Source organism: Excalfactoria chinensis, chromosome 17 (genome assembly GCF_039878825.1).
Source record: "Excalfactoria chinensis isolate bCotChi1 chromosome 17, bCotChi1.hap2, whole genome shotgun sequence".
NCBI lineage: Eukaryota > Metazoa > Chordata > Aves > Galliformes > Phasianidae > Excalfactoria > Excalfactoria chinensis.
This window is the reverse complement of record NC_092841.1, coordinates 5,510,051-5,519,961: the sequence shown is the minus strand read 5'-3', so window position 1 is coordinate 5,519,961 and position 9,911 is coordinate 5,510,051. Positions and strand designations below refer to the sequence as shown.

General features: G+C 48.9%; 1 protein-coding gene across 1 annotated transcript; it reads left to right on the top strand.

Moving 5' to 3' along the window:
- The first annotated feature begins 248 nt into the window (after positions 1-248).
- On the top strand, positions 249-578 carry SMIM36 (small integral membrane protein 36). Its single transcript, XM_072351923.1, has one exon. It carries the CDS (start codon positions 249-251, stop codon positions 576-578), a length of 330 nt encoding a protein of 109 aa, XP_072208024.1.
- Positions 579-9,911: the final 9,333 nt, after the last annotated feature.

Sequence of the window (9,911 nt, the reverse complement as noted above, 5' to 3'; positions counted from 1 at the left end):
GTGCCCACCTGTGGAAAGAGAGTCCCTGAATAATAGAGATGTTTTGCCGTCAATATAGCATTCAAATTTAGCTTCTGCCACTGCAGGCAACGCGGCATTAAACGAAGGAGCTTAAGTTATTAAACTGAGCTGCTTTAATCATCCAGTTCGGGGAAATCCATTGCTACAGGAGACCTGAGGATTAATGTATTTTTACCGCAAAGCCAATACATCTATTCTGATCAGTTAGCGGTCACTCACTCGTGCATATGAAACTTCACTGTCCGGGTTTGCACTCCATAGTATGGGATCAAATGGAGTTTTATTTGGAGATTGACCCTGTTACCTTGAATCTCATCATTCTGGTAGCTAGCTACGTGATTTTGCTCCTGGTTTTCCTGATCTCCTGTGTGCTCTATGACTGCAGGGGGAAGGATCCCAGCAAGGAGTATGCTCCCGAGGTCCCGGCCAGCAGCCAGCCCCCCATCCGGCTGGTGGTGATGCAGCAGGGCACCCCAGGCACCCGCTGGGCAAAGGGGCTCGTCTCTGCCTACGAGACCTCTCCCGACCTGCAGGGGAAAAGGACTACTCTGGTGTGAGGGCCTCGTGCTCCGCTGACCCGCCTGCTTCAGCACCTCTGTTTACTCTCTGTTTGCTAAAGGATAACAAGTCACAAGGTAAGCTAAGATGCTGATTTATTTGCTGTGGGGTCAGACGGATGGCTTCAGTTATTGTGCTATCGAGCAGAGCTTTGTGCAGCCAGCACAGTTTGGGACCTGTGCTGCACCCCAGCCGTGCAGGTGACAAACTGGGGGTTGGTGGCGTGATGCTCTGCCACATACCATGCTGAAACAGTGATGCTGAACGCCTTGTTCTGTTTGTTCAGCACCAAAAATGTGCAATTAACTGGAAGTTCCAGCTGCTTTGGGCAAAACTTGGCAGGAATTGAGTCTTCTCAGTGATAAGGGATCCCTGTGATTCTGTGATCGGGTGCTCACGGCTGTTTTCTTTGTTGGTGTGAGATGCTGTATGAAATGCCACAATGAGGGCAGGAAGGTCTACAGTTCTCTGTCAAAGGTCATGGAAATAATGCAGTATCTGACGCTGTGTGCTTATGTCATTCTGCAGACAGAGAGACTCTCAAGGCTCTATTAATAAATACTTCAGATAGCAGGAATCTTCCAGGTGCATGATTTCCTCTGACAGCAAACGCCTGCTGCACACCAACCCAAAGTTCTTGGCTCCCTGGATGTCAGTGGCAAAACTGCTGAACTTGGCATGGTTGTGTTTTCTTGATGAAGCATCAGGTGGGGAGAAGGGGATCTGTGAGCAGGGGAGCTGCTTCAGGAGCATTATTGCTGCTAACGGGACTTATCACTTGTGACAGAGCTGGCGGACTCTGCCCTGCAATGTTGAGCTCAAAGCAACAAATGACGTATCCCTCCTGATAGCTTGTATGTGCAGTTGGCAAAATCCCTCTGTCCTGCTGCACAGGGTGTGGGTGGGGAAGCAGATACAGGTGGGGGTGAGGGCTGCTGTGAGGCTGCACACTGAAGGACGTGTGTGCCAGGAGCTGCTCAGGATGAAGGTGTTGGGCTCCCAGGGTGGGTATGGCTATGGCAGTCACTGCTTTGCAACGCAGGGTTAGGAAGCTGAAAGGACTGCCACTCATCATGGAAAACCACCCAGTGTTACCAAGGAGAAGCATACCATGAATACAGAAATGGGAAAATCAGAGCTGCTGCCATCCCCAGATTCCCATTCCAGCTCCTCTTTTTGTCTCGCATGCTGGTCTCCTTGGAGACGCTGCTTGTTAGCTCCCTTCTCTCACAGCAATGCTATTTGGCATTAAGCTTCCCAAGAGGCAGCCCCCAGCCTGCAGGAGAGCCCCAGGGGGCAGATCCACATCTGGCAGCACCAGAACCCACTCCCCACTTCTGTGGGTCACTGCTCCCCACGCTGTGGGTACTCCATGGGCACAAACCCTGCCCCAGTTTCTCCATCTGTGAATGGCAGCAGTTATTGTTACACAGCCAGGGTGTCAGGTTGAGTTAATTAACATTTATGAAGGAACTTCAGATCCTTCCATGGGCAGTGCTATGGAGATACTGTTAATTATGAATTAGTCTGATTAAGTATCTGTGTCTGTTCTGGAGCACACAGACACAGCCATGCTCCTGAAGTACCCACATTTCATGCTCCTTCAGTACTGAAGGATCACAGGATGGCTCTTCCTTACCCCAAAGATACACTGCACTAATGCTGAGTTTGGTCTGAGCAAGGAATACAGGCTTAGCACCCACTTCAGGGCAGATGTGATTACATCAGAAAAGAAGTAATTTGGCAATAAACCTTATTTTGCTTGCTGAAATAACCTGGCAGAAAACATCATTCATTAATTGAGGCTCTGTTTACAGCTGATGGAGGGAGGCAGCTTGTAGGGTCATGCCATCAAGTCTTCTCCAGTGCAGACAGGACTCTGTAAAAGCTGCATTTTTATTTATATACCTCTGCAGAATAGAAAATCGGGGCAGCTCTTGTAAAGCCAAGTGTTTGGTCCTTGGGGTATTGAATAGAAGGCAAATGTCTGGCATCAGGAGGCCGGGTGTTTGTTTTGGGAAGCAGAGCTGGCTGCGCTCCCAGCACTGACTCCGAACAGCTGAGGAAGAGGCTGGCTGGGAAGAGTTCTGTTGTGACGCAGACGGGGGAAAGCCAGGAAATTCAAAGCCGGGGCAGAGAGCGCTACCTTAACTCATTCTGGCACACAGAAAATAATTGGGAAGTGTTAACACCACGTCCTTGGGCCGTGTCTTTACGAACCGTGTTGGCAGCGCACTGCTTGGCACAACAGCAGCTCCACCAGCTCTGTGCAGTGGGGTCAGGGAGCTGCTCGGGGTGGGAGCTTCCAGCCAGCACTGAGGACACAGCTCAGCACTGCTGAGCCTGTTTGTGTGGCTGTCTGGGCAAGGTCGGTGGCCTGAGAGGACACGTGCACATCTGCTGTTATCCCTATCGTGCTGGAGCGACAAAGGGATCCTTTTCCTTTCTCTCTCGCTAACTTTGTCTCCCCAGCTTTGCAACATGACCCATCCCTGCAGTTCCTTTTTCTTGGGACTTTGTGTTCTCAGCATTATAGGGGTCCAGCTGCTTCTGTGGGTAGCAGTTAAATGTTGTTAGGAGGCTGCAAGGTATTATTATGGCTGGGCTCAGCTCTCCCTGTTTTGCCAAATGAAAATGCCTTGCCCGCTCCCTCTGCTGAAGGTGAAGACATGGTTCTATTTCACTGCCTACCTGATCCTAAATGTTGGTGCACGTTGGGAGGGAGCATCCCCCAGCCAGGTGCATCACATCTGGGATGGTGGACAGCAGAGTTTGGAGCATGAGGGCAAAAACAAGTGGCAGCATCAAAGGGACCGATGCATTCCTGCCTGGGTGTGCGTCCCTCAGGAGCAGAGCAGCGTGGCATAGGGCCTCAGCTTCCTGTACTGCTGAAGTGGAACAGCTGCCTCTGAGGAGGCAGGAACCAGGGAGGCCAGATGGCTGCTGATTTTCAGTGCAGAAGGCCAGACGTGCTTGTTGGATGGAAGGGATGCAGGAAAATGATGAAAGCTGGGCTGTGCCCTCAGCACACCTCCGTGTCCATCCGCTTTGCAAAATCTTGCTCTTAGCCATGGTAGACCAGGCCCAGCTCTGCTCGGTGCTGCCCAGTGGGTGTCCTGCTCAGTGCTGGGAGCATTGTCTCATCCTCTGTTTTGGCACTACCCTGACAGATTGGCTCTACACCTGCAGGCTGCAGCTTTGCTGTCTTAGCAGATAAAGCCCCACCAGCCTGGTTGCATCCAGCTTGGGTGTGCAGAATAACCCAACAGAGGGCAGTGGGGGTTCAGATAAACTGAGTTCAAATTAATCGGGCTTAAGTCTGGCAGCACCCAGGGTGAACTGAGCTCTATGCTTGGGGCTGCAGGAGCAGCACAGGTTCTTCCAGCTGTCCCCGTGCTCTGGCAATGTCATAACAAGTCAATTCCTTAAAACAGAAGCAATAAAATGGGGTGTTCAGCACTAAGGGTGGCCTTCAGCAGCCTTGCAATTGAGGGGAAGTCAGAAAATGCTGTAATTTTTTTACCGTGGATTTAAAAATTTGGAACAGTTGTAATACATATCTCCAAATAAAAGAGTTGTGTTACTTTGAGCAGATAATTACAGGTTGTCACATCAAGATTGCAGGTCTTTCTATTTTAATTCAGTTACATGGTGTCTTGAATCTAACTCCAGAGTCCTCCCAGCTTGATTTCCATCCTTCCCCCCTCCTTGGGATTGCCTTCTTTCTTCTCCCCAGATGTCCTGACAGCTGTGTGAAGCAATTGCCATCCTGAGCACTGTGCTCCAAAAAAGCACATTCTGGAATCCAGAGCCCCGTGTTTGAGCCTTGGTTTATATCCCCTCCTGCTGGTGTTCATGTTCTATGCTGAGGTTTGAGGACAGCTTTGCTGAGCAGGGAAGGCAGTGAAGGTTAGGAGCACCCTGAGGCAGCACTCACTTTGTGTTCTGCTTCAGAGTCTCAAGCAATTGTTTTTCCTACTCATTAGGTGCAATGTTGGACCAGGCAGTGTTTTTTTATAAGCTAGTGGAATGAACAGAATCAAGGATTTGTTCCAATTGGGATTTGTCTAATCTCTCTTCTTCTGACGTCTGTCCAGGAAACACAGAATATGAAGGGGTAAGCAGCAGCTCCAGGCTGCTGCTCCTCTCCCCCCCCGAGAGGCCGATGTCCCCTTTAGCAGAGATAGCAATGCCTTCCCAAAGCGCTCTTGCGTTACTTAGGGCTTGGTGCAATAACACAAACAGCTGCTTTGTTTGTTTGGAAGACTTCAGTTCTTGGCAAGCGCTTCGTTCTCTGGGTGGTTCTGTGCCCTCAGCACAAGGCTGCATGGCTGTCAGCTTTGGTTCAAACGGGATGTGTGACACAGGGCCTGGGCTGTGCCCTGCAGAGCTGAGCTCCTGCTGCTGAGGGCTTGCACAGCAACCTATGCATGGCAGGAGGCAGGCTTGTACACAAGCTGCAAGTCATCAGGTCTCTGCCACTGCCCTTTGCGTGTAAGGTAATAGCAGCCCTACTTTCTTTCAACATTGCAGTAATTTGTAGTTTGACAGCAGCCTAATGAAACTCCACTGTTCTTCTCACTGGAATTTGAGAACTGACATGAAGTCCTTCCTTGACCTTTCCGTGTTGGCCCCTCCTGGAAATTAGTGCTTTCATTTTAATGAGCTCAGAGAACTGGGGAGTTGGAAGAAAAAAAAATGTCAGCCTCAAAAATACCTCACCTCCTCTGGAGAGTGTGTCAGGACACGTTTCAGGTACAAGACTCTTACCTGAATGGGCTTGTGCTCTCCTGATGTGCCTTCTGCAGCCAAGCTGCCTCTTGGCCCAGCCCCTGCTGAATGATGCACTGCCACGTGTGCTGTGTGTGAGGCATATTGCGGCATACAGACCAGATCTCCAGCTGTTCCAAATCACCCTGACCTTTGCTCCTCTCTCTATCACTTCTGCAGTTAAATCTAGATGATAAACCTATCAGTGGGCCACCTATCAGTGCACATACACATACATCCAGGAGCTGACAGTGTGCTCATATGGCCAAGAAGATTCTGCTGCCTGGCTGCAAAGCAAGGAACAGCCTCAGGTTTTCAAACTAGGCTCCTTCTGTACAAGTGATGCAGTGACTTGGATGTTGAGATGGTGCAGAGGGACAGCAGCTTGGGGCTCTGGGGCTCAGAGGAGGAGCAGAGCTGGGGTTCTCCCTGTGCAGTTCAGGTTCTGGAGGTGGTGTGAGTGTGGCCGTGTGGGCTCTGTGACTTAGGAAATACAGCCTGAAGTATACACTGGAGTTTGTACAGCTTTGGACGTTGTGTAAATAATGGTCTTTTGTAGTAACACGCACACTATCTTGTGTACACATTTATTTAGGAGCAAGGCAGAAAGATTGGAAGGGAACCATGTTTGCAAAGGGTTGTAATGGCAAATGTTTTCTTCTTTTGCTGATGTTGGGCAGCATATAATAGAAGCTGATACATAATTGAAAATCTGTAGGAAAGGCAATTTATTCTATCAGCAGCAAATAGGGATACAAAACGGGCTGGCTCCGTGTGTTTATTTGCAGATTTTATTAGTAAAAATAGATGGTGAAGTGAAAAATTATAAACAGAGCTTGTTCCTTTGGTGCTTCCTGAGGTCCCAGCACAAGGAAAGTGATGGCAGTTGCCTTGGCCATGCCTGGTGCCAGCCTGCTGCAGCTGGCAGGCTCTGAGGGGTATGATTTTCAAAGCAGGATGGTTAATGGATGCCAGCTTTGCCACCGCTAAGTGAGGAAAGCAGCTGTGTTTTGTAGTCAGGTAGCAGAGCATGGCCATCCCCGAGTGGAAATATTGCGTTACGCTCACCTGGCTGTGGCGCAGTAAAAATGATGCATGTCTCATCTCCCCAGGGACTTCACAGCCAGGGAGGTGAGGCCCATTAATTAATTCCCCTGCCGTCACAACAAACCCTTCTGGCAGAGGACAAAGCTGTGGCTCAGGACTGGCCTCGGAGCTGCAGCCGTGGGGCTGTGTGAGGTGAGGGCTGGGCCAAGCTGGCAGCCATCCTGCGGGGATGTGCAGCCGTGGCTCTGCACTGTGCCCCTGTGGGCAGGAAAGGGCGGCCTCTGCCCTCATCTGTCTGAGCATCCAGTGAGGGATGGCTGCCATCCCGTTGTCCCCTCCAAGCTGGGACCTTGTTTCTGCATGTGAAAGTGCCCAGTTGGTGCAGACACACTGTGGCCCATGCCATGGCATGCTCTTTTTAGGCAGCCCGATGCACTATGAGCAGGAAGCCCGGCTCCACAGAGCTCTGGGCAGCAGGTAGCTGTGCTGCTGGGGAGGCGGTGGATTCCCCATCCCTGGAGGTGTTCGAGGAGTGTGGATGTGGCATGAGAGATATGGCTTAGTGCTGGGCCTTGGTACCTCATGCTGGGGGTTGGATTGCGATGCAGACCCTGAAGGGCCGATGGGCAGAGTTGGTACCCCCAGGTGTTCCTTTTCATCCCCCCTCTGTCAAGGTCAAGCTGCAAGTAGTACATGCTGACAGATGCAGATGCTCTAAGCAGTTTGGTTTAGTTTTTTTTACTTTTTGACTTACAAAAAAAACTGTTTTGGGGCCAAAAAGCTGCTCAGCTGAGCAGCTGGGATGAAGGTGTGTTGAGTCGCAGCTGTGGGTCATCATCTGCCAGCTTGGTACTGCCGTGCCACGGCTGGGTTCAGTGTGTGGCTGCTCTCTGAGTCAGGAATGCTCATCACCTGCAGCAAAACTTAACAGAGAGCTGTTCGACAGCCTGTTATTGCTGGGGGAAGGGTTATGCGAATGGGATTTGTGAAGGCTGTCCTACAAATATTTGTTCTCTGCTCCTTAGCAGCATAGGGATACCTAAAACAACATCTCCTTTTAAGGTCTCATTCTTGTTACACAAGCCTTGATCCAATTCTCTTGCTGTTACAGACCTCTAGCTCTTTTGGCTTGGTTGTGTAACATGCAGCTCAGCTAGCTTTGCGTAGCACTGGGTAGAGGCGAGAGCCTAAAGGTCACCTTTAGATCCCCAGCCACGAGTACAGCTGCATGCCATGAGTATTCGAGCAACAACGCATCCTGTGCCCAAGTTGGGTTAGGACTGCTCTGTTCTCCCAGGATGATATGGGATTGTCAAGAAGGCTTTTTGTGAGACCTCTCAGTCTGGATGAAACCTCAGGCCATGAAATGAAAAGTAAAGAGCAAATGAAATATTGAATAGCTGCTCCTAATGAGAACATAGTCTACCCAGTGTGTCATTTTCCCTGCAGGAAAACTGCAGTTTGATGATGGCAGCACGTACTGTTCCATACTAGACACATACAGAAGGAGCAGGTTAGAGTGACTTTGATTCTGGTACTTCCTGATATCAAGGCATTTGATTTTGCAACTTTAGCGTGCTACTTTTCTGCTGTTGGTGGAGAGATTTTGTGCTGCCACTGTGTTAGCTGGGACACCCTGCAGGCATATGCCAGGGCTGTATCTGGTCCTGCTGTTTATCAAATTGATCCTGCTAAATGCAAACAGAAAGATGGAGAGTGGGGTGACCTCAGCTGGGAGGAATGGTCTGAGTGCAGATTGGGAATTCCCAGGCCATGACCTGCCAGTGCTGCAGCCTGGATGCTGGGGAAGTATGGAGAAAACGCATTTTGCAGCGTGGCCTTCCTCCAAGGCTTTGCATTCCGTTCCCAAAAATGCGGCCTTGCAATTTTACATCCACAAGCTGTAGATAAAGATGTTGTACGTCCAGTGATACAGAACAAGGTGAGCCCTGGCAAAATTTGTCTCTCCTCAGTTTGGTTAGAAGGAAGAGTTTCTGAAAGCCGTGCTCTGTGTGTGCAGTTACCCCATTTGGGTTCTTCAGCAGGAACGTTGCTTGTTTTTTCTTGATTTTGTTAAGCTAAATTATCTTCTCCTTGATCGTGTTGCTATCTGAGCTTCAGACCTTGGAATATGGGAATAGGAACGTGTAGTCTTGAAAAACAGCTCAAGGCGTGCTGTGCATTTCTGGGTGGCTGCTTGCCCACTGACCATCAGGCACCCAACACCCTCCCACCTCCTGGGGCTTCTTGCTTTCAGCCTTCCAGCAGTTGGATGACAGGGCAGAGGCTGCTGGCTCCTACGCTGCTGTTTCATGGTCATGTGGGTCAGTTGGACACCTGGTCAGGAGAGCTGGCTTCTGTTCATTTTGGCTTTCACTCCTGTTTGATTCTTCTAAAATATTGAGGGGAAAAAAAAAAAAAAAGTCATGTAGTTCAGGCAAACTTATCTTAAAAATGTGAAAATGAGAGAATATCCTACTGAAGTTTCAAGCATTTATCCACTGGCAAGAAATCAATTTGTTTGCTTTTGCTGAACACGTTTAAAATCTCCAAGTAGTCCAGATGGGATATGGAAACCATTTCCTCTCCAATGACAAATGGCAGGGTAAATTCCGCTCCCTCTGCTCTCTTTAGGCTTGACCTAAAGCTGATAGGAAACAATAAGAGCCTTTCCTTTAACTTAAATGGATTTTATGTCGGGCCCATTAAGTAACAGCTTATTTCACTTCATTGATTGCGATGTCAAAAATGAGGTATTGAGCATCATTACGGATGGCAGGCATGTCTGCAGGGAAAAGCACAATGGTGGGAAGAAAGAAGGAGAATAAAATTTTCACACATAAATTCCATGAAGATTGATTAAAGATGCTCTGCTTTGCCCGAGGAAACGGAGACTTAAAGGTAGATCTCTTTTATTCTGGATTTGGTGCTAGTGTGAATGTTATCCATTTATTTCTGAGACACCAAAAATGAGGATATGTATAAAATATAAAAGAGAAATCATTTGTTCTGCACGCATAAGAAGAAAAAGGATAATATCCCCGATCATCTCTTCTTCAGTCCAATTACTGAAAGCCAAAAGAAGCAGATATTCGTTATTTCTAAACCAGCCTCAAATTCTGGCACACTGTGACTAACACTTTGCAAAGAAACACGACAGAATCAATACTTGAAGGCAGGATGTTTCTTCACTTTGTGAAATCCAAGTTCTTTGCCGTCATCAGCTGATGACTCAGAGCTGTGCTTGGCTGTGGCAGGGCCAGACCTCCCCTCCTTCCCTGTCGCTGTAATCTCATTTCAGTCACACAGAGCATCTCCAGGCCTTGGGGTTTCTTCATCTAAGCACATAACATCCGTAAGGAGGAATGTTTCACTCCTACGGAAAGTTTCCTTTGTACCATAAATCACCCAGCCCTGCTGGAAGATGTTGCTGCTTGAAGTACATGTGAGGTCCATCATGGATCCAAACAAAACCACCTTCGCTAATCACAGTAAGGAAAAAATCTCAGTGTGTT

Coding starts and splice junctions, on each gene's coding strand:
- SMIM36 (XM_072351923.1), top strand. CDS start 249: ATGAAACTTCACTGTCCGGGTTTGCACTCCATAGTATGGGATCAAATG.